This window comes from Canis lupus, chromosome 30, assembly GCF_048164855.1.
Source record: "Canis lupus baileyi chromosome 30, mCanLup2.hap1, whole genome shotgun sequence".
Lineage (NCBI taxonomy): Eukaryota > Metazoa > Chordata > Mammalia > Carnivora > Canidae > Canis > Canis lupus.
Window position 1 is genome coordinate 38,261,919 of NC_132867.1, and position 24,402 is coordinate 38,286,320.

Here is a 24,402-nt window from a genome sequence, read left to right on the forward strand (position 1 = left end):
CTCAGTCCAATATCTGGGGAGGAATGAATCCTGACACCAACTACATGAAGTTGGAAGCGGGACCTTCTCTAGGTGAGCCTTCAGATGAGACCTCAGCCATGTCTCACACCTTGATTCCAGCCTTGAGAGACAAGACTCAGGTAAGCTGTGCCTGGACTCCTGACCCATGGACACTGGGAGATGATAAATGTGTGTTGTTTCAAGTTGCTAAGTCTGGGATAATTTGTCACAAAGCCATAGAAATGAATATACACTTCCGTGCTGTAAGGTACACATGGTGGGTCTATGCTTTGGTGAGGCACAAAAGCTGTCAGGAGTCTACTCTTGCTTAGGACTGCCTGGGTGAGTCTATTGAATTCCTGGCTCAAGTTAGGAAGTTCATTTGCCCCCAGATGTAAACATCCCTGTCTCAAATCAGTTTTATCAGCAATGAATGATATGCTAATATTTGATTCCTTTTCTTTTTCACATTTTTCAGATCTTAGGCAGGAAAAAGAGAAATACTTCTAAAGGGCCTCCTTTAAAACACTCTATTTGAAAGTTGGGATCAGGGAAGATTTTTCTACCTTTTCTCTTATCACACAAATTTCAAAAGATCTAGGAACATATGTAATCATTATAAACAGAATTTTTTTTTTTTTTACCTAAAGGGCCAGCTAGGTTGCCAAGAAAGTACAAGTGGGTGCTGAGAAGGACTTTTACTATTACCTCAGATTTCATTTCTACGACTCGAGGTTGAGGATTAAGATGTCCTGTCCTTCAATTTTCAAAAGAATACCAGGACCAGATTCCCACTAAGGACTTACTAAACTTTGCTACTTACAACCATTACGTCAGGCCCCATTCTTTCCTACTGCAGAAAATAAAGTTGGGGGAGAGAGAGAAGAGAAAACTGTCCTAAGTTATGAGAGAGTGTTATGGCTTGTATCACTTGCCCCCCTGCTCTGAATCCAATGGAAGGAACCTACAAGAGAGACTCAGAGGTTGGGAGTGCCAAACCAGTGGGAGAAGGCAATTCATACTCCCCAGGTGCTACTTTCTTTCTTTCTTTCTTTCTTTCTTTTTTTTTTTTTTTTTTGCTACTTTCTTCCCCATTCTGCCATATGTGAGTTTATGCTAATGAGGTGACCCCTGGTGAGCTCTCAGGTAGCTTGAGGTAGAGACTGGCCATGCCAGAAGGACAGAGTGTAATTAGAGGGTCCAAACTCTCACCCCCTGACCCCCAAGGAAGAGAGGGCTGGAGATTGAGTTCCATCATGCTCTGACCAATCATGCCTCAGCAATGGAACTTATTTAAAAATCCTTAACAGCAAGGCTTGGAGAACTTCCTGATTTTGAACACCTCAATGTACTGGGATGGTGATGTGCCTCAGCTCTACAGGGAGAGAAGCTCCTGCACTTAGGACTCCTCTCAATCTTGTCTATGTACTCATTCACCTGGCTGTTCATTCCTATCCTTTTCAATAAAACAGTAATTTTTAAGCACAGCGCTTTTGTGAGTTCTGTGAGTCATTCCAGAGAACTCCTGAAATGGAGCAGGTTAGTCATAAGAAACCCCTAATTTGTAGCTGGCCATGCAAAAGTATGTGGCCTGGGGACTACACTCAGTGCTGGTATCTGAAGCTAGGACAGTGAAGGACTGAGTCCTTTAATTTCTGGGATCAGACACTAACTGTGGGTAGTTAGCATTAGAATAGAATTGAATTATAGGACACCCAATTGGGGTCAGAGAAAGGTACTGGAATGTAGGCTACAGACTTTGATGGTCTCCAGTCTAGATGTGGCTGTGAAGGTATTTCTTAGATGTGACTGACATTAAAATCCATGGTCTTTGAGTAAGTCAGATTTCCCTCCATAATGTGGGTGGGCCTCACCCAATCAGTTAAAAACCTTCAGAGGGAAAAGATTGGGTTTTCTGCAGCAAGAAAGGATACTGCCCCCAGGCAACCTTCAAACTTGAGCTATAACATCGACTCTCCCCTGGACCTCCAACCTGCCCTGCAGATTTTGGACTTGCCAGTCCCCATGATTGAGTGAGCCTGCTCCTAAGGTAAATCTCTCTATCCATGTATCTATCCCATCGGTTCTGTTTCCCTGGAGGCCCCTGACTGATACAGACTTTGAAGCAGGTGGCCTGGATGCTCAGGAAGGATTGTATTTCCACACACATGCCTTGCAGTGCTTACAACCTAAACATCTCCCCCCACAAAATCATGTATCTTAACATGCCACGGAAATTCCATATTGTTTACTACGAGTTGGAACTGAGAATGTTCTCTCTATGAATACTCAGGGTCTGCTGCCTTTTAATTTGACAATACCCAGTTTTAAAAATTCAAGTCAGAAATATCTACTGGATACCTACTGTCTTTGTTCTCTCTGGCAACCATAACAAATTACCAAAAACTAGACACAATGGGACACCACTGCCTAGCCAAGTTGACATGTAACATTAATCATCAAAGTCCACCCCTTGTCAATGGCACTCACACACATTCCTTAAACCATACTTCATCCCCAAATAAAGGTGACAGCAAAGTCATACTTTCACCTAACATGATGCAACTATCCTGTGTAAGAATAAGAACACTAATCCCTCCTCTAAAAGAGAATGTCAAGACCCTGGAGGATGTTCACTCTTCTCTTTGCTATCCCATAGATGACACACTATGATATTAACTCAATGCATCCTATGTCGTATGATGAGGGGGTAAGAGAGGGAAGAAAACAAAGGTCATTGCTGTGTGTGTGTAGACGAATAGATATGTGTATATATGTGCTCTGTGTGTGCACGTGCACATGTGCCAAACTCACTGCCTGGCCCCTGCCTCTCCTGGGGAGATGAGCCTGCATGAACCAAAGGAACTCATTAGATAACACTTAACACACTAACACCAATACCCTGTGAGGTAATTATTACAGCAGTTTTTATAGCTGTAGGCACGTGGGAGAGGCAGGTTCATAGGAAGTGTCAGGAAGTAATCCTGGGGACACTCAGGAAGCATAAATTTTCTTAATGGTCATATATGTCCCCAACATTGCTAAGGCAACATGGCACTGGCGGCATGGTGTGATGATGGTGACAACAAGCGGGGTACTTACTAAAGCATTTTAGAGTCAGAGAATGCCTCATTCTCCTCTTTCTCTTCACAGAGGGACGAGTCCACCTCTTGGAGCTGATCAGTAGGCTTTACCTCAAAGTGCCTTCTCTCCCCTCTCCTGCTCAGAATGAAAGGCTACAGACTCAGAATGCAAGTCACTTTCTGGAGACTCTGTTTCCATTTCCCAGCCAAGGGCCTTTTCTGTATCATATCTATAAATGAGCCACAGAAGATGAGGCATTTGTGCTGCATGTCTGGGGGAAATACTGTTCTCTAATAGCACTCAACAGTATGCAAAATGTGCAGAAAACCTGAAAACACATATTCTGAAACTCCCCCCAAGGGTCTTCCAAGCTCTGGTTTCAGCTCCCCTGCTCCCTCTATCCTGCACCCTTCCTGCTGCAAGGAGTGGTGAGAACCTACCACCTAGGGCCTGGAGTAGGTCATTCTCAAAGGACCTGAACCCATGAAGTTGTTTCCATGCTGAATGTCCACTAAGAGATAAATTGAGCCACACAGTGAATCAGGGCGCACCATTAGAAGGAATAAACAGGAGCTATGTGTAGCTATCTCGAAAGACAACTGGGATATGTTATTAACTTAAAAAATTGAATCAACCAACATATGTTGTGTGCTTTAATTTTTTTTCAAAGAGGAAGCTGACACATACAGATGCACCCACTAGAAGAAAGAGCAGAAGAGGCTGTGCCGCTAACCCAGACTGCAATGTCATACCCTTGATGCTCTGTTGTAAGGGCTTTGTCCCCTCTCTGCTGAACTCTGTTCTTTCCACCAGCAGCATCACTGAAAGGACACACCAAGTTCTCTCCCACCTCAGGGCCTTTGCACTGGCTGTGACTTTTTCCCAGAATATACACAACTTCTTCCCTATTCACTAAAGACACCACTCTGAGCAAATACAGAAGCTAAGTAATAAAAAGCAGGAAGCACGATGCGGACTTCTCAGTACAGACCAGATCCCACAGCACTGCCCAGCAATAAGAATCAGGTCACACCAGCAGGAAGTGGTGCCTCTGGCTCCTAAGCTAAGGGTTCTCTCTATTTCCTTAAGGCGAAGACTCAAATTAGAATTAGATGAATACTATTTACCTTAGAGTTCTCTTTGGAGAGAATAAGAGTACAGAGACAGCTATTCTCAACCAATGCATCTGAGTCTGCCATGTGTATAAGTTACGTATGGTCCTTTGGTGTATAACCTACAACACTGATAATTACAGTCATGCTCTGGGGCCCAGAATGAGTTAAAAATCAGGTGACCTTTTCTGATGAGGTGATTCCTTTTGACCTGTGTGTATATGGGCTGTACTCCTCCAAAATGGGCCTTAATGTCAGTAGGCAGATGCACACACGTGGATACCTAGCTTGCAGCGTTAGAAACAATCGGCTAGGCATGTGGGAATTTAAATGAATAGGTGGGGGAAATAGTATATTCAGAGACCCACTGCCAACCTGGCTCCATATTTCTGCTGCAGCCCTAGCTGGAACTGCAAAGAGCAGATGGCTGGTCACTGCCCTGGTGGTCATGGGCATCCTGCCATGACCTACCATTGCATTACAAGCATTCATCAGCAAACTCTTCTCTAGGGCTGTTGTCCTTTGGATGCGTCCTAACATGAGTAGTTCAGATTGCCCCCGCAGAGGGTCAAACCTGGAGTCCTCAAGAGAAAAGTGAGCATCAGAGCCCAGACACCATACTCCACGTAGAATAAATTATCAGAGGGAAGTCTTCAAGCCTCACATTTCTGTAAGCTCATTTCCATGTACCTGTTCACAAGGTCCATGGCAGATCAGATGATTTCTGAGCTCATTGCAGCTGAGCTTGCAAAAAAACTGGCCCGTAGCTCTTGAGGACATTTATCTGTAGCTGCTTTCCTTTAGGTGTGCTTAAACAAAACTACCCATTACCTTCTGAGTCCTTTTCGAGATGAATTACATTAAAACCAATGAAGTGATAGCAATGAGGAAGAGAAATGAGGAACAGAAAAGCAGTCCCTGATGTCCAGGAGCTGGCTAGGAACTCCCAGGTGGGCCTTAGTGTTCTCTTCTTAAGAGTAACAATTTCACAAAATATTGACATCAGACCAAACCACTCTGTGGCTGAGGTGGATCAAGATAAACCACACCCACTCTATTGTGTTTGAACACAGTCAATAGCATGAATGCTGTTGAAATAAACCAAGACATGGCTAAACAACCACTACCCTGATGAATATGAGTGGCTGCTACATCTTTATTAAGCTTTGGCCTGGTTTCATCCCTCCCCACTTAGAGATAAGATTCATTAAAATACCTAATCATAGAACTGCCCCTACTCCCCACAGCAACCAGTCTAGAGCCAAATTCTGCTTCCTTGACCCTTTGCCCAAATCACCTAACAGAGACCCAGACATATGATACATCCTTTCTGGTACCATCTTATGGAGACACCCCACTGGCACCCTGTGTTGTGCATCCTCTCCTATGTCAAGAATAAACCCAACATGTTCCTCTACCTGTGGCTGGTTGGCTATGGCTGCAGGGCATTGATAGAAAGGAGGTGGGAGTGCAGAGGTTTGGGAATGTAGATCAGATGCTTGACTGATTCCCTAGCACCTGGCAGGAACTCAGCAAATGTTTGCTAAATGAATGAAAGCAATGACTTTAACTATACAAATAATAGGGGGAGGCTAAATAGTGCTTTAAATGAGCAATGGCTTTAACTCTACAAATAATAGGGGAAGGATATATATATCATATGGACTTCAAAATTTTGTGGGGAAAAATATTAAAGTATGCCTTGGTCCCAAATGGGAAAAAAATTGTGCACCTCCAGTAAGGGACCTACAACCAGAGAGAAGGAAGGGAAGTTTCATGTTTCTTTCTTGGGAGGCCTCAACATTAAACAGATGTGGGTTCCCCACCCTACGGAAGAATGCACACGAGAGCAGAACAAAGACAATTTCAAGTAATGGCAAAGGGAGAGGGCTGTAAGTGGAGGGGTCAGAGAGAAACAGGGCTTGTGCTATCACACATTTAAAATATTATTAAGATACAATTATGTAACCATACGACGTGGATATGGGCATAAAAAAACAACAACAGAGCTACAGGTGCCTGGGTAGTGCAGTCAATTGAGCATCTGACTCTTGGTTTTGGCTCAGGTCATGATCTCAGGGTCCTTAGATTGAACCCCCTGTTGGGCTCTGGGCTCAGTGTGGATTCCACTTGAGATTTTCTCTCCCTCTGACCCTCCCACTCATGCACTCTTTCTTTAAAAAAATAGATAAATCTTTATTTAAAACAACCACAAAAATCTATGTACACATATCAAACCATACATTTTAAAACATGACTTTCATGTATGTGAATTATACCTCAATAAAGGTATAATTTTTTTAAAAAAGCCAGAATATCTAGCAACTTCTAATGGGCCTGCGTAACAGTTGTTAAGAGTCTGGGTTTTGAACTTAGGCAAATTAGAAATTCAGCAAAGAAACAGAATATATGAAGAAAGGAGCTAAATAAAATCCTAGAACTGAAGAGTGCAGTAACTTGAATAAGGACTTGAGGGCATGGGCTTAATACGCACTGTAGAGAGCTGGAGAAAGGATCAGTAATGAAAAAAAAAAAAGATTTAAAAATAGGCAATCTGGGGGCACCTGCAGGGCTCAGTCAGTTAAACACCCAACTCTTGGTTTCAGCTCACGTTGTGATCTCCGGGTCATGAAATCAAACCCCGTGATGGGCTCAGCACAGAGTCTGCTTAAGATTCTCTCTCACCCTCTGTGCCTCCCCATCCTTCCTCACAATAAATAAATAATTTAAAAAAAAAGCAATCTGGGGGATCCCTGGGTGGTTCAGCAGTTTGGCACCTGCCTTCAGCCCAAGGCATGATCCTGGAGTCCCGGGATCAAGTCCCATGTCGGGCTCCCTGCATGGGGCCTGCTTCTCCCTCTGCCTGTGTCTCTGCCTCTCTCTCTGTATATCTCTTAGGAATAAATAAATGAAATCTTTTAAAAAATAGGCAATCTGATGACAGAGGCAAAAGAATGAAGAAAAATTGTCTAAGTATCAGAAACCTTAGTCCTGGGGCAATATCAAGTAGACTAACATATGTGTCCTGGAGTGGCAGCCAAGAGAGAACAAAACAACAACAAAAAATCACATGAAGAAGTAATAGTTGAAGACTTTTCAAAGATCCAAGCAACTTCTCAATTCAAATCAACATAAATACAAAAGAAACAACATATAGGTGCATCACAGTCAAACTCTGAAATCCCAAGAGAAAGAAAATCTTAAAAGCAGCCAGAGAAAAGGGCCCCATCAAGTGTAGGGATGATAACCCTGGATGGACGCTGATTCTTGGAAAACCAAAACACTACCCTGGTTCTCCAGTCAGGGGCTTATATAGGTCAGGGGGCAATGCATATTGGCTCAGGTCACGTTTACAGAGGACCTGGTGAGTCTTCAAATCCATTCTGTGGTTATTCCCGCAGTTCCAGAATGTGGCACTTGGTAACTGGTAAAATGGCCACATGGTTCTCAAACCATTGAGTGAGGGCTGTGATGACAGGAAAGGCCAAGTGGAAGTCAGGAGAACTGCCTCCAAAACAAAGCTACATTCCTGGAAGGACTGCAGAGATCAGTGCTTTGGGGAAATGGGTGGTGGTGGAGGTGGAGACGAAGAACAGCAGGGAGCTAGTCACTGAGGAGGGTCCCATAAAGGAGCCCTGGGCTTCACAGGTTCAACATGGGGGCTGGAGGGATCCTTTCTAAAAGGCAGCCTTTCTAACCACAGACCATGAGAAGCAGAATCCAAGTAAATCCTGGAGCCACAGGGGCAGATGCAATCCCCCCAGTCTCCTGGGACTGCCCCAAGACTGCCACCTGCTCTGCTGGCCAGCTCTCCTGCCTCCCTGAGCACCTCCCAATAAGTCAGATGTAATAGAAAGTTTGGAGTGTGTCAGAATTAGACAATACTCTTGTTTACAGCAAATTGCAGCTATCACTGTCATAACACTTTTCCTCTGCTCAAAATCCTCCAATGGTGTCTCATCATAACTGAAATAAAGTTCAAAGGTTGACCATGGATCTAGCCCCTTCCTAGCTCTCTTGGCTTCATTGCGTACCTTGCGCTTCAAGCACATGGCCTCCTTGGGGCTCCTCAAACGTAATCGGTTTCTACCTGGAGCCTTTGCACTTGCTATTCCGTTTGCCTGGAATGCTCTCTCCAAGCATATGTTCACCTTATTTCCTCCCTTCATTCTGTTCTCTGCTGGGCATTACATTATATACCGATGCACCTGCCGTTCTCTCTATGGAAATGCATGCTCCATGACAGTTAACCAATTCTGTCTTGTTCGATCAATACAGAGTGTCTAGAACTATCCTGGATGCTAGTGGACTTCAGTGGATACTGCTGACTGGTGAGTGGACAGATACCACAATGGTAGCCTGAGGACCAAAGGGGGGGCCTCTAGGCAGTGGCCCCACAGACAGGAACCAGATAGGAATGCAAGCATCTCAGTAAGTGCCAGCGTGGAGGGTGACAGCTAACCAGACTCAGAACACTGATGCCAACACCCACAGAAGGCCGTGGGGGAGGAAGGTTCTTAAATCAACGGAGAAACCCTGAAATAGCTGAGATTACCCCTAAAAAGCAAAAAATAACTTTTCAGCTGCTGGGTAGAAGGGAGCCTTCAAGCAGAAGGAGGAGAAAGAAGAATCAAATAAGCAAAAGAAAAAAATACACTTTCTTTTTCTTGGAGGAGTGCCAACCATCCCAAAAAACATTTAAAAAATTTTTTTTAATTTAAATTTAATTTGTCAACATATAGGATAATACCCAGTGCTTATCACATCATGGGCCCTCCTTAATGTCCATCATTCAGTTACCCCATATGCTATCTCCTCCCCTTCTGAAACCCTGTATTTGTTTCCCAGAGTCAGAAGTCTCACAGGGTTTTCTTCTCTAATTTTTCCCCACTCAGTTTCCCCTCCTTCCCTTATGGTCATCTGCACTATTTCTTATATTCCACATATGAGTGAAACCATATGATAATTGTCTTTCTTTGAATTATTTTAAAACTCATTCAAAACTTATTTCAAACTCAATAGCCTCCCGCTCCATCCATGTCAATGCAAATGGTGGGTATTCACCCTTTCTGATGGCTGAGTAATATCCCATGGTATACATAGACCACATCTTCTTTATCCATTCATCTGTCAAAGTACATCTCCGCTCTTTCCACAGTTTGGCTATTGTGGACATTGCTGCAATGAACATCAGGGTGCAGGTGCCCCTTCCTTTCACTACATCTGTATCTTTGGGGTAAATAGTAGCGCAATTGCTGGGTCATAGGGTAGCTCTATTTTTAACTTCTTGAAGAACCTCCATACTGTTTTCCAGAGTAGCTGCACCAGCTTGCATTCCCACCAACAGTGCATGAGGGTTCTTCTTTCTCCACATCCTCACCAACATTTGTTGTTTATTGCCTTGTTAATTTTAGCCGTTCTCACTGGTGTAAAGGAACATTTTTTAAAAACGCTGTTTGAATCTGTCATCCTTCCTCCACCAGTCACTCCCTGCTCTGGGACACCAGACATTCCCCAGGCCTGCACATTGTCATTGACTCTCAAACGCCCTTCCTCTCACAGACCTGTACTACCCCCACCCTAAAGCATCATGCTTTATGAATCTCTGTAAGGGATGAAGGAGATTCTAATGGCTGAGTAATATTCCATTGTATACATATACCATATCTTCTTTATCCATTCACCGTGGATGGAACTGGAGGGTATTATGCTGAGTGAAATAAGTCAATTGGAGAAGGACAAACATTATATGGTCTCATTCATTTGGGGAATATAAAAAATAGTGAAAGGGAATAAAGGGGAAAGGAGAAAAAATGAGTGGGAAATATCAGAAAGGGAGACAGAACGTGAGAGACTCCTAACTTAGGGAAACGAACAAGGGGTGGTAGAAAGGGAGGTGGGCAGAGGTGGGGGTGAGTAGGTGACGGGCACTGAGGGGGGGCACTTGATGGGATGAGCACTGGGTGTTATGCTATATGTTGGCAAATGGAACTCCAATAATAAAAAAAAGACTTAAATAAAAAAAAAAGAGATGAAGGAGATTGAAACCGGAGTTGCCAACAAATTACAGCTGCTCAATTCATCTTCCCATTTTACAAATTCCTTATTAACCTCAAAGAATCTTCAGCTCATATAACTTCAGGTTTATTTATTATTTTTTTCAGGTTCATTTAAGAAGTAAAATGTAAATGTTTATGTGGAATACAAGATGCTCTACCTGGAAGGAGCCACCATCCACCATCAGCATTATAGCCATGGGGGTCTTCCAATGGCTAACAGTTGCCCCCCACACCGTGTTTCCATTTTTACATTCCCATGATTCTTCCCATCCTCTGCTTTTGCACCCAGACATTCCCATGAAAACTGCAGATATGTTTGACAGTTGGACTCCAGAGGTGAAGAGTGGGGGATATAAGTGTGGACATATGTGTTAGAATAAATTGGAGTGGAGGCTGGTATATGCTAAAGCCATGAAAATGTGTCAACTGGGTGTTTTTGAGTCAGGGACACCTCATATTCTATCACCGACACTAATTTGTCTTGTTTGGGGTTAGTCATAGACTGTAACTCAGAAATGATGATGATTGTAACAACAGTACTGACATCAACTACAACAGGGGCCACCATTGCTCTGCATCAACTGGATGTCAGGAGTGATGGCTCATGTTAGCCTAACAGCAACCCCATGAGAGAGGTATTTTCACTGTCTCTAGTCTACAGAGGCCTGGTGAGAGGATAAGTTGCTTGCTCTGGGTAACACAGCTGGGAGGGGATAGAGCCCAGACATCGTGAGTCTGAAGCCTGACTACAACCTGAGTTACATCATTTTCACTCATTTATGTCACATGTGGCATAGGACTGTAGTAAGAGTGCGATCATGAAGGGAAGGTAGTGCAATATCAAAACCTAGTCTTCAACAGAGTCCAGTCTGCTGCCTGATTTATGGTTATTTACCACTCCTTATCCCCTTGTATCCTCTCATTTTGTGCCTGATTTCTTCCAGTCCAGTGCTCTGATGGGTGGGGGCAGGTGGGTTACAAGGAAAACACAATAAGGACATCCAGGGTATGATTTTCCAGAACAGTAGTTCTTGGCCTTCTTTCCATCATAGAACCCTTCGAGGATATATGAAGGCCAGTATTTTCTCTCAGAAAAAAAATATTTTTGCACATGATATCAAGAACCCTCATGGGATAACCACAGCCCACAGGAGCCCATGAGTCAAAGCTTGATCCAGAAGCTCCTGAATTAAAATATCGGGGAAAATAGCATCGATGTAAGACTCACTCCATTATCTTGGTAGTTTAGGAAATAAAACAATTTAAATTTAGTAATGCTCATATTCAAACTCTCTTTCCAGGCAGCCCCGGTGGCACAGCGGTTTAGAGCCGCCTGCAGCCCAGGGCGTGATCCTGGAGACCCGGGATCGAGTCCCACGTCGGGCTCCCTGCGTGGAGCGTGCTTCTCCCTCTGCCTGTGTCTCTGCGTCTCATTCTCTCTCTGTGTCTCTATGAATAGATAAAATCTTAAAAAAAAAAAAAACAACAACTCTCTTTCCCCCTCTCTGTAAGAGCAAAACCAGCCTTCACCTTGTTCTTAGAGGAAAGGGTATCCTGTAAGAGGGACCATGAGGAGACCAAAAAGCCTCTGTGGGTCTGATTAAGGCCATCAAAGCTTCATGGAGCAGCAGCATGGGTCTGTGCTCCTTCCTTCTAGGTGTCTCACAGAACAGCCACCAGGACTAGAGGAGATTTTTATTGAGATAACTAGGTGTGGAGTAAAGGTTTGTGGGTCTCAGGAGCAGAGTATGAAGGCAGGAAGTCCTGAAGGTTGAATTGAATATCTAGGGGTAGATTCTCAAAGGTGGTGGTAGATTAACTGATGCCATCTCCAATATATTCTCCCTGGAAATGGCAAGACTCGAGTGGCCTGAGGTTCCATCCCATCACCAATGTCTGTCCAGAAATGGCCAAGGTCCTGGGACCTGACCAAAGCTGACAAGGCCTGTGTGCCTGAATCCTGGCCGCAAAGAGAGGTGGGCCTGGCACCCAGGGACCTGCCCAGGATGAGCCTGACAGAGGGAGGCCCGGAGACCACGGCCCCACTGGAGCCTGTGGGGTGGTTCTGGGAGGCAGGGGTGTTCACTGGATTCTGAAAGTACCACCTCTCCAGGGACATTCCTACTCCTGTTTGATAAGGGATGCTCTTTTCATACTGTATGCAGTGACAGGAGAGGAGCTGCCTATGCACTGGGGCCTCAGATCCATTTGGAATTCAGTGTTCCTGGGAGCACACAGGCCCGGAGGCAGAAGGCTGTGAGGGGAGGGTGTAATTTTGGCACCTAGGAGAAACATTAGGGATGACAGCTCATCGTTTGAGAGACCTAGCAGTTTGGGGGAGCTCTTTTCTTATCACAATGACCAGATGCCCCAGAACCCGCATGGTCTGGGTATGGAGGGAAGAGTCTCTGTAGCCCCTGGTGGCCCTGGGGTGGGGGGCTGCAGTGTTGTCCCAGAGGCCAAATAAGATAAAAAATAGAGCTTGGTCTCTGTCTTTTCTGCCAAAGTCTTTAACAACCTCTGAGGTTTTGAGTCTCTATGCCAGGGATGAGTTTTGGTAAAAGCTAAACTATAATTGAGATGATATTCACATATGAGTGAAATCATATGGTAATTGTCTTTCTCTGATTGATTTATTTCACTTAGCATAACACTCTCCAATTCCATCCATGTCGATGTAAATGGTAGGTATTCATCCTTTCTGATGGCTGAGGAATATTCTATCATATGAAGAATCAGAAGCAGCAAGACCAACAAAATCGAAAGGATTTGCTCTAGTTATTTTCCTATCCCACTGATTGCTGCCCCTGATCACTCGTCCCAACTTGATTGCCTCATCTCTGCCCACAGACTCCTCACATCTGATTTTGAAGATGTGTGTGTGTGTGTGTGTGTGTGTGTGTGTGTGTGTTGGGAGGCTTCGCTGTCCAATCGCTCTACTATTGCAAGAGACTCAGCCCACAATAGATGGTTCCCCGCATCTCCAGTGAGCCCCCGACAGCATGCCCAGTTGAGAGAGTTCAGGTCATTAAAATGTGTATAAAACCCAGCACCAGCCATCCTGGGAATCCAGATCCCTCACCTGAGAACCTGCATTCATTTCCTGACATCACTTAATCGGGCAAAGTTCTCTCCTACTAAATTCAGAAATATTTGCTGCCCACTTCTTTTATATGACTTACAGAAATGAGAGAATTATCATATTTTTATTTAAAGCCACGAAATTTCCTATCAAAATATTTTTCTTTCAGTTTGAAATATCTATCTATCTATCTATCTATCTATCTATCTATCTATCTATCATTGATTTGTAAACAAGTGGAGTTAGGAAAAAGATGCTGGCTGTCTGAGTTTCTGAAGGCGCCACTCCCATGGATCAATATCACATGGACAGTGAAGCTTCTTCCCCCTGGATCTTGGAAATCATGTTTCCTCTTCTTTCTTATGACCCTACAAACTTTTAATTTTCTCCTTCAGAGTGATTTTTTGGAAATACTCCAGCACACACCACCATCAGCACCTTTGATTTCTTTTTCTCTCCAAACAACGGGATCACCTATTATTTGTATGTACTGGAATAGACACATACACAGAGTGCTTTCCGTTTTACGGTGAATCTTCACAGATTTTGTCCCATTTAATTTTCTTCCCCCGAGGAAGGTGTGATTCTTCCTATTTTGCAGGTTCAGAGAAGTAAAGCATTTTGTCCCAGATCGCTAATGAGAAGTGGAAAACCAGAAGAACCAGGCTGCTGTGGGGTGCAACCCCAGGAGTCTTTTCACCAAACCCTGGGCTCCCTGTTGATTATACTGTGCTTCATTCTCTACCCTCATGTCCATCTCACATAGGCTTTGATGAATTTACTAATTTTGACCCAGAACTTAGGGTTCCCTGCTTTTCCCCAATGGGGTTTTCAGTTAGGGGCTACTGCGTGAGGGTAGTCAAAATAGTGATTACCACCTCAAAGTAGACTTGCTACCAGTTTTATGTAATAAATTCCAACAATACTGAGAAATTCTTTAGTGTCTGAAAGATTGTAATCAACTGTTTGGGGAAAAGGGGGAGGAAACTTTGTTTTTTCTTTAGTGATCCCATGCAATGGTTTTCCCGGGGGTTGGCCAGTGGTGTCCCTTGGAATAGATAGTTTTAGTTCATTTGGGATGATTTTTCCATGTTTATATAGAATTCTGTGTGTGTGTGTGTGTGTGTGTGTGTGTGTGTGTGTTCATGAGTGTGGGTATATGCCATATTTAGGGCCTTATTAAGAGATTAAAATAAAGGGTGCCTGCGTGGCTCATTGGTTAAGCATCTAACTCTTGATTTTGGCTCAGGTCATGATTTCAGGGTTGTGGGATCCAGCCCCTGCATCAGGCTCCATGCTGGGTGTGGACCCTACTTAAGATTCTCTCTCTCCCTCTCCCTCTGCCATCACTCATTCTCTCTCTCTCAAAAAAAAAAAAAAAAAAGGAAGAGAGAGAGAGAGAGAGAGATTGATTAAAATACAAGATAATGGGATGATGGTTTTTCCACTTCTTCTACCTGAAAGGCATCTGGGTTTGGTGTGTACACACTGTAAATTGACATGAGCATGTGGATGTGTGTCTGCGTTTTAGTGCGCCCCTTCTCTCATCTACAGACGTTAACAATAAAACACTAAAGAAAGTGCCTGATGAAAGTCTGGTTACTGTCAGATGAGAAGAGCCTAGAACCTGCCTTGCTGTGGTACCAGGTATAATCTTGTTCCCATTCAGAGGGGCATTAAATCATCCGGGTATGCTCTATGCTTCAACTTCCTTCCTATTTTCTTAGTAAAATAGCTGTACACCAAGCAGGAGATCTCCCATTACTATTTGTGCTGCCTCCATTCATCCACTTTAACCCATTTAATGGTCTGGTCAAACAAATACAGGCAAAAAAGCAAAGTCATTCCCCTGTTTACAGCTGTTGTTTGAATGCTATCATTTGAGAGATAGACCTATTTACCATATATCTCCTGTCTTTGTGCTTCTATATCTCTGTCTCAAATCTTTTTTTCCCCCCCAGAATTTAAATATTATGATTATAAAGGGCTAAAAAATACCAGGGATTTGATGCTGAACTAATTGTAAAAGCACCAAGGGTTATTAAAAATTGGTAAAATTGACTCTTCTATAAATGCCCGTCTCTGCTAATAGATGGTATGGTTTGAGGGAATCTAAAATTGGCCAACTCTAAAAACCATTTCCCTTTGATGTGTGCTCACTTTAACCATTTCCCTATCTAACTTCCTCCTCCATGTATGAGGTACAACATTCAGACAAAATTACCAACGGGTAAACAGCCTTGGGAGCTTTATTTTTATGTATGTAGGTAGGTAGCTATTTTAAGTATGGTCCATGCACAGCGTGGAGCCCAATACGGGGCTTGAACTCATGATCCTGAGATCAAGACCTAAGCTGAGAGAGTCAGATGCTTCACTGATTGCACACCCACGTGCCCTGCCTTGGAATTTTGGTTTCTTCTATCTGCTCTCTGTTCCCTCTCCCTCATGCTCTTGTATTTACCCTCAGAGACTGTACCTATTGAAATCCACTGTATCCTCTAGGACTATGTTTTCACTCTTCAGTCTCTGATCCTATACACGAACATAAATCACACATTTGTCTGTGCACCTTAGTGTTCTGTACTTTTTTCTAGTGGATTCTACTAGATAGGAGTTGTACACAATCATTCCTGATCATCCCACAAGAAAGGAAGTTCACTAAGGGCAGAGAGACATCTTTGTGGTCCCCCTCCATGCTCTACTAGTAGCACTAAGAGTGTGGGGAGAGGAAATATAGGGAAAGTCAGCTTCTGCATTTTTAAAAATTCCACCCACTTGTAAAGGATTTTTTTCCCATGAAGCTCTCCTTAATCCCTTCAAAATGACAGTTCTATCTTCCTCTGAAAGGCACATCTATGGCACATATTATATTATTTTCCATTTTGCATTAATATTAGTAAGCTCTATATTCTTCCTTGTTATCTCCTCTTCTAAAAACTAAGCTCTTTCATTCATGAGGGTAAAGCCCATGGATGATGTTTTTACATCCTTTATAGGGTCTTGAATCTATTAGAGCACACCTAGGTACTTATGGAATGGAAGGATTTTTATAATTTAAAAATACATCAAAGTTACAAAAATATAATCAAATTTATAAATCAAATAAATTGGATTAAATATAATCAAATTAAAAAATAGATTTACTGGGGGAAAGATGGATCAATATTGGTTACCATTGGCTCTCACCTCTTGATTTCCCTTAATATTTCATTAATTTGTTATTTTTTAAATTACTATTTCAACTTTGGACTTAAATAATATGATATGATAATTTGTCTTTAGATTCTTGCAAATCAGTTCCTCCAGACTATAAAATTTAGAAGTCAAATTTATGAGCTGGATATCTACGAAACATATTTTAAAGCAACCCTATACCAGAACTGTGATTTTTTTCATGATGTAAAAGTATAGCAGATAAACAGCTTGATGTTTTCATTGTTATGTTGGAAATAATGGATTAACTAGAATAAATCCTTAGTAAAATAGAATAGATACTAATCTTTGTGCAGCCAGCTTAAATCTCTCTCTCTCTCTCTTTCTCACACACACACCTATACACACCACTGAGTTTCACTTTTAAATTCAATACCCCTAAAAAGTGAAATGGTAGAGGTCCTTTCCAGCCTATCAATAATACAATTAAAATAAAAAAGAGAAAGGTTGATCAAAGCCTTGTCAGTAAGAAATCACAATTTTTCCAACAAAATTATGTACATGGACAAAGACAAGTCATTCGCTGAAAACTAGATGCACACCCATTTGCTAAAAAGCAGTACCCAGTAAAAGTTGGCCCACTCTATGTCCCTTCTTTGGTGGTTCAGTTCCCAAAGTATAAAAATAATTTCATTATATGTTGCCCTCTCCTACAAAATGGGTCAGTAATATGGACCCTAGGTATAGAGTTACGTGTTTCTGTTTTATTGTAGTTATGTTTCTTTGGTAATAAGGTTTCCGGTTGCTTGATTTCATAAGGATCTTTAAAAGGAAACCTACGGAAAAGCCGCTTGCAAATAATAAAATGCATGGAAACAGACCTTGGGAAAGAGCACATTTTAGAACACATGTTAGGCTTTTCCACAATAAAAACAGAGTAGGAATGCGGGTGCTAAAGGCAGAGGCCCACTCACCTGCTAGGTTGCCCAGAGCCTGTACCTGACCATAGGACCCAAAAGAGGAGGAGCACATGGCCCCAGATACTGGGACACAAGGTCAGGCTATTGCAACTGGCTGGATTTTTGCCCTCGCCTTCAGCTGTGTTCCTGGGAGAGCAAAACCTCAAACCTCAGCTATAGCGAACTAATGTTTTGTTTTGTTTTTAAACAAGTGTGTATGGAGACAATTGCAAATTTAACCACAAAAAGACCTATTTAGGTAAAACAAAGCGTTCTTCTTCCTTACTTTTCACCGTGAGGTACATGGACTTGCTGACGTCCGCGCCCACATCGTTGCTGACCTTGCACAGGTAGTAGCCGCTGTCTTCCTCCACGACATGCTTGATCAACAAGGACCCGTTGCTCAGGACCTGAATTCGGCCATTGAGGGCAATTGGTTGGAACTGGGGAACCCCAGCACCTGGAGTACAATAGAAAGGAGGGAGAATTATGCAATGTGAGCAAATATGGGGAGACGGTGAGCTCAAGTTCACCAGACTAGTAAAGAGAAAGGAGAGGTATTTAGCAAACAGAGGGCAGTCATGAGATCCACCAATTTTTTTTCCAATGTGGAAATTCCTGTTTACAGAGAAATACATTTACTTCAAATGTACTATTTCAAACCTGAGAGAAAGTGTAAGAGACCTTACAGGTTGTTTCTACATAAAAAGCCAAGTGTGATGAGTGTTAAGTAGCTGATAAATTATTCAAAGGCATCGCTGTGGAATGAGCACAGAAGTAGATGTCTCTCCTGAGACTAAATAGAAGCCTTGTGTCCCCAGGGAATTAATATGAATGTAAACAAGGAGTACTCCAGGGACACGGCATTTGAAGACTTCTCTTGCTGCACACACCTGAGTCTACAGGAGAATATAAGTATTGAAGGTTTCTTTTCTAAGCACAGTCATATATTTCAGTCTAGAAACATATGCATGTTAATATCATTTAGAGTTATTTAAATAAATAAGTCAGGTCAGGCCACTAAGATAGCACAGATTTAAAACATCACTTTCCTCTGAGTATTGCACTCAAGGTGATAATTCTGTGGTCATAGATGTGACATGACTCATAGGGGAGATTCTTATGAAACTAAATCTTTTAGAAATAATGAAAAGTAGGACTATGGTCTGGGAAGAGTTCAGGGAAGATGATGGTTTCAATTTACTTATTATGTTGCTTGCCCCTGTGTGAGGGGCATTGGGTGGTACTAGGAGGACATGATCCAAGCCTTGAAGAGCTCACAGAACCTCTCTATTTTGTGACCTGAGTGTGAGGATTTGGGGAGAGGGTGCAGGGCTGAGGACCAATTCTATCTTCCTGGAGAAAACCCATAACATGAGCCAGGCATGTACTCTAGAAATGGCCTGTTGGTCTCCATGGCCCCAGATCCTGCATGGAAGTTAAGCACGTGCCTTATCACCATATTCCTCATGCAGGAAACTTCAGACTTCACATCTGGGGACAGGAGAAGGAGACTCTTCCTCCTGCTGTCTCTACACCAAACTGACCACTTACCTATTGGTATGTCTCAGTTCACAGTGGCAGAGACTATGGCTGTGATTTCCCTTCCCTCATTTCTACACAAGGAATCCCAGCCCCAACAAAGAGTCAGGGGAATTTATAATGTATCAAGGGGACATTTTTTTCACTAAATAAGGACAAGTAGAATCCCTATGACAGGTGGTTTCTATCAAAACAGAACTGCTACAGAGGACATATGAAAACTTGAATTAAAAAAAAAAAAAGAGTTCCACTACTGCTAAGTATAGAGAAAGACACAAAAGAATGTCACATCCATTCTAACAACAAAGAAGAGAACCTGTTAATCTACAAAATCATTCTTTGAAGAACACAGAAAATTGAAGTCACTGGTGACTAGGCCAACTCAACTCTTGCAAAGAGTTAAAAGCCCTGCAAGGAGATGTGGAGTACATAAAAAATTCCATCTTTGGCATAAAACAGACAAGAAGTGAAGAACTGGAAATAAACATAACCTGCCACAATCTCTACTTTTCTTTTATGCACCAGTGCCAGAATTCAATAAAATATTAAGAGACACACAAAAAAGCAAGAAAGAAGAACCAGAGAAAAAAGTATCAACAGAACTTTGGCATGGAGCTCTCAGACAGGGACTTTATAATATAATAATTATGATTAACATCCATAAACAGGTGAGGGTTCAGAAAGAATCCTAAAACTATAAAAGAGGCAGAGTGATAAAAACAAAAAAAACCCCACAATATTAGATGTGAAGAAATGCTTAAACAAGCTAATTGGGAAAAAATAATGAATTTGAAGCTAGGTGGATGGAAAACATCCAAAGTTCAAGAAAAAGTGCAAAAGGGTGAAAAATACAAAATGGATTGTCCTGCAGTTCTGAAAGTATATCAAATGCTCTAACACTGAGAATTATAGTTTTAAAAAGAGAAGAAAGGAGCAAAAGAAAGAAAACTTGAAATACAGAGGACTTGAATACCACTATTTATCGATTTGACTTAATCGACATTTACAGAACTCTGCATCCCACAACGGCATAATACATACTGTTTTTTTTATAATTTTTAAAAAAAATTTATTTATTTATGATAGTCACACAGAGAGAGAGGCAGAGACACAGGCAGAGGGAGAAGCAGTCTCCATGCACCGGGAGCCCGACATGGGACTCGATCCCAGGTCTCCAGGATCACGCCCTGGGCCAAAGGCAGGCGCCAAACCGCTGCACCACCCAGGGATCCTACATACTGGTTTTGAGGGGACATTTGACACTTATCAAAATAGACGATATTGTTAGTCATAATACAAATCTCAGTAGATGTTATGAGATAAAAATAAAACGTTATGTTCTACTTTCATAGCAAAAGTAAAATTGAAACTAATAACAAATATATCTGGAAAAAACCCAAATATTTGAAAATCAAACAACACATTTGTAAATAACTCATGAGTCAAAGAAGAAATTACCAAGTAATTAGAAAAATACATATATTTTGAGTTGAAAAATTATAAAAATACCATAACAAAATTTGTGGTATGTAGCTAAAAGCAATACTTAGAGGGAAGATGGTAGTATTAAATTATTGTATTAGAAAAGGAAGGAGATCACAAATCAACTATCTAAGCATCCACCTTACGTTATTCTGAGAAGGACAAGGAAAACCCAAAGTGAGGAGGAGGAAGAAAATAATAAAGAGGAAAATTGAAATTGGCGAAATACAAAACAGAAAAACAATAGAGAAAAATCAATAAAACCAAAAGTCAGTTCTTTGAAAAAATAAAAACAATATAATTAGTGAGCTTCCAGATGGACAACTGATGAAGAAAAGACACAAGTTACAAATAACCATAATGAAAGAGGCCATCACTACAGCACCTACTTGAATTAAAAGGATGATAGCAGCATATCAGAAATAACTTTGTGCCGGTGAATTTGATAAATTAAACAGATACATTTCTTGAAAGACACAAACTATCAAAGAGCACTCAATAAAAAGTGGGTAAAGTTAATAGTCCTATATCTACAAATAAATTTAACTTATAGTTAAGCCTTCCACAAATAACACCCAAAGCTCTGGCAGCTTTGCTAGTAAATATTACTTAACACTTAGAGAAGAAATACAACCAATTTTACACAAACTCTTACAGAAAATATAAAATCACTTTACAACTGACTTTATGAGGCAAGCATCCTCTTGGTACCAAAGTCAGACAAAAACCTTATGAGAAGAGAGAACTACAGACCAATATTCCTAATGAGCACAGACATAAATATCCTTAGCCAACCATTACCAAATCAGATATATCAACATACACACAATAATGTATCAACCAAATGAGATTTACTCCAAGAATGTAAGGTTGGTTTAAATTCAGAAATTAGTCAATGAAACTCACTATATCAACAGATCAAAAAGAAATACAACGTCACCAATTGAATACACACAAATTTTTTTTTACAGAATTCAACATCATAATAAAATCTCATAGCAAACTAGAAAGAAGATGAATTAGCCTGATAAAAGGTTTCTACAGAAAACTTGTAATGAAATCATCCATAATCTAAAAGAACCTACAAATAATTGCTAGAATCATAGTGAGCTTAGCAAAGTCATGGGATATATCAATATACACAATTCAGAATTAATTTTATTTATACATATATTAGTAACAAGCAGTTGGAAACTGAAATAAAAATAATACATTTGCATAAAAGATTAAGTGTTTAGAGATTCATTTGAAATGGTATGTACAAAACTGGCCCATAAGGATTACAAATGTTCTTGCCAACAATATATTTTTTTAAGGATTTTATTTATTCATTTATGAGAGACACACAGAGAGAGGCAGAGACACAGGCAAAGAGAGAAGCAGGCTCCATGCAAGGAGCCCGATGTGGGACTCAAATCCTGGGAATCCAGGATCATGCCCTGAGCCAAAGGCAGCTCAACAGCTGAGCCACCCAGGAATCCCATTGCCAACATTTTTAATTTAAATTCAAATAGACAACATATAGTACATCATTCATTTCAGATGTAGTGTTCAATAATTTCTCAGTTGCCTATAATACCCAGTGCTCATCCCATCACGTGCCCCCCTTCATGCCCATCACCCAGTTACCCCATCCCCCCACCCACCTCCCCTCCAGCAACCCTCAGTTTGTTTCCTAGGCTAAGAGTCTCTCATGGTTTTTCTCCCTCTCTGATGACTTCCCATTCAGTTTTCCCTCTCTCCCCCTATGATCCTCTGCACTGTTTCTTATATTCCACGTATGAGTGAAACCATTTGATAATTGTCTTTCTCTGATTGACTTATTTTGCTCAACATAATACCCTCCAGTTCCATCCACATTGTTGCAAAGGGCAAGATTTCATGCCATTTCAGCCATTTTTTTAATGGCTGAGTAGCATTCCATTGTATATATATATATATATATATATATATATATATATATACACCACATCTTCTTTATCCATTCTTCTATTGATAGACATCTGGGCTCTTTTCATACTTTGTCTTGTGGATATTGCTGTTATAAACATTGGGGTGCAGGTGACCCTTCAGATCAATACATTTGTATCTTTGTACATCTGTACAATTATCCAGCGGTGTAATTGCTGATCATTGGGTAGATCTATTTTTAACTTCTTTAGGAACCTCTCTACTGTTTTCGAGAACGGAAAGTAATGAAGACCCAATCAATGAAGCATGACACCATGCTCATGGATAAAAATTCTCAATATAAACAATAGGAGCAAATCTTTTTCCATAAAGGGCCAAATAGTAAATATTTTAGGCTTTATAGGCCACACTACTACAATTACATACTTCTGCCACTAGAATACAAGAGTAGCTGCAGAAAATATACAAACAAAATAGTGTAATTGGGCTCCAATAACATCTATTTAGAAAGACTGCTTGTGGGCAGGATTTGACTCATACCCTTTATCTAGCTGACATGTGGTTTCAAGGTGTGTAAGGAACACACAGCTGTAAGATAATTGTAAAGTTGGAAGTTGGAACATATAAAAATAATATATATATGGATTAGTTTTGTATCACATATCTTATGTATGAAATATCATAACAAACATAACTTAAGTGGAAAAAAAGTTAAATTTATATTGCTCTTAAAGAATTCAAAATCAGGGATGAGAAGTTCTAAAGACATAATAGTATTTTTCTTTTATAATTCCAACATGTTGCTTTCTACAGTATCAGCTACTGAATATTTTCCGAAGTGAGACAAAATGAACAAAACCAATCTTAATCCATTCACCCTTTGGGAATGGAGAAGTTGTCAAAATGTAGAAAATGTAAACTTAGAAACATGTATAAGATGTATCCTTTAAAATTAATTCACATAAAATTCACAGAAGATTTTAACAAATATTTCATGAATTATGAACATGTCAGTAAACCAATGATTGCTTTTGAAAAAAAATAATTAATGAAAGCTACCTGCCAGCTTACCTAGTATGGTATAAAACACGAGAATCCCATATTAGGGATCTGATAATTTTTGGTCAAAAATTCAAACAGTAAAAAGTAAATGTCCTTTTTTACTCCTCATGTCCCCAATCTCATAATTTTTCTTTCCTAGCATTTAGTAAGCCCATATAAAAATATGCTATGTTTTTACATAAATAGGATTTATTGTTCAATTACTGAGCACCTTCAGTGGAGCAGATACTGAGTGTAGCTATTCTCACAAAAGACTGTTTCCTCTATTTCAATCCTTCTCTCTTTCTGAGGCTAGTGGCCTCACTTTGGGGAATGTGAGCTACCCTATGGAGAGAATCCAATAAGGGTGTCCTCTAACCAACAGTCTTTGAGGACCTGAATCCTGCCACACAGCACAACAACCACATGAGTGGGCTTGGTGGGAGACTCTTCCCAGGTTGAACTTTGACATGACTGCCTCCCTGACCAACACTTTAATTGCAGTGGTGGGAGAGACCTTGAACCAGAGGACTCAGTTAAGTCATACACAGATTCCAGATCCACAGAACATACGGAGAGAATAAATGTGCTTTATTTCAAGCCACTAATTTTGGGGGTAATTCGTTATAGAGCAACAGATCATCAATACACTGAGAAACTAGATAATAAGGTAACCTTTTGGTTGCTCAGTGTTCTCACCCGTAGAAGTGGAGATAATACAGAAACTCCTTCAAGGACCCTTTCTACTTATCAGTCAATCCACCAATAGAATGGTAGGTGATCTCTTGAGTTAAGGCCTGGAGTGGAAACTTGCTTGTTTATGGTTGAAATACATGGCTAAGGTACTTACTGAAAGATACATCAGTTTCATTTCCACCAGTGCTGGCTGAAGGTTCATTTTTTCCTCATGCATGTATATGATTGATCTTTTTGATCTTCATCAATAAAGTATATATCTCATTTTAATTTGCACATTT

At 41.1% G+C, this 24,402-nt stretch overlaps 1 protein-coding gene across 3 annotated transcripts in view; it reads right to left on the reverse strand.

Annotated features, from left to right (window-relative positions):
• Window positions 1-24,402, reverse strand: part of DSCAM (DS cell adhesion molecule) — a 732,791-nt gene that overhangs the window by 201,385 nt on the left and 507,004 nt on the right. For all 3 annotated transcript variants that reach the window (XM_072807037.1, XM_072807038.1, XM_072807039.1), the window contains exon 11: window positions 17,736-17,909. In XM_072807037.1, the coding sequence (XP_072663138.1) occupies window positions 17,736-17,909 (174 nt within the window). The remainder of the gene's footprint in view (window positions 1-17,735; window positions 17,910-24,402) is intronic.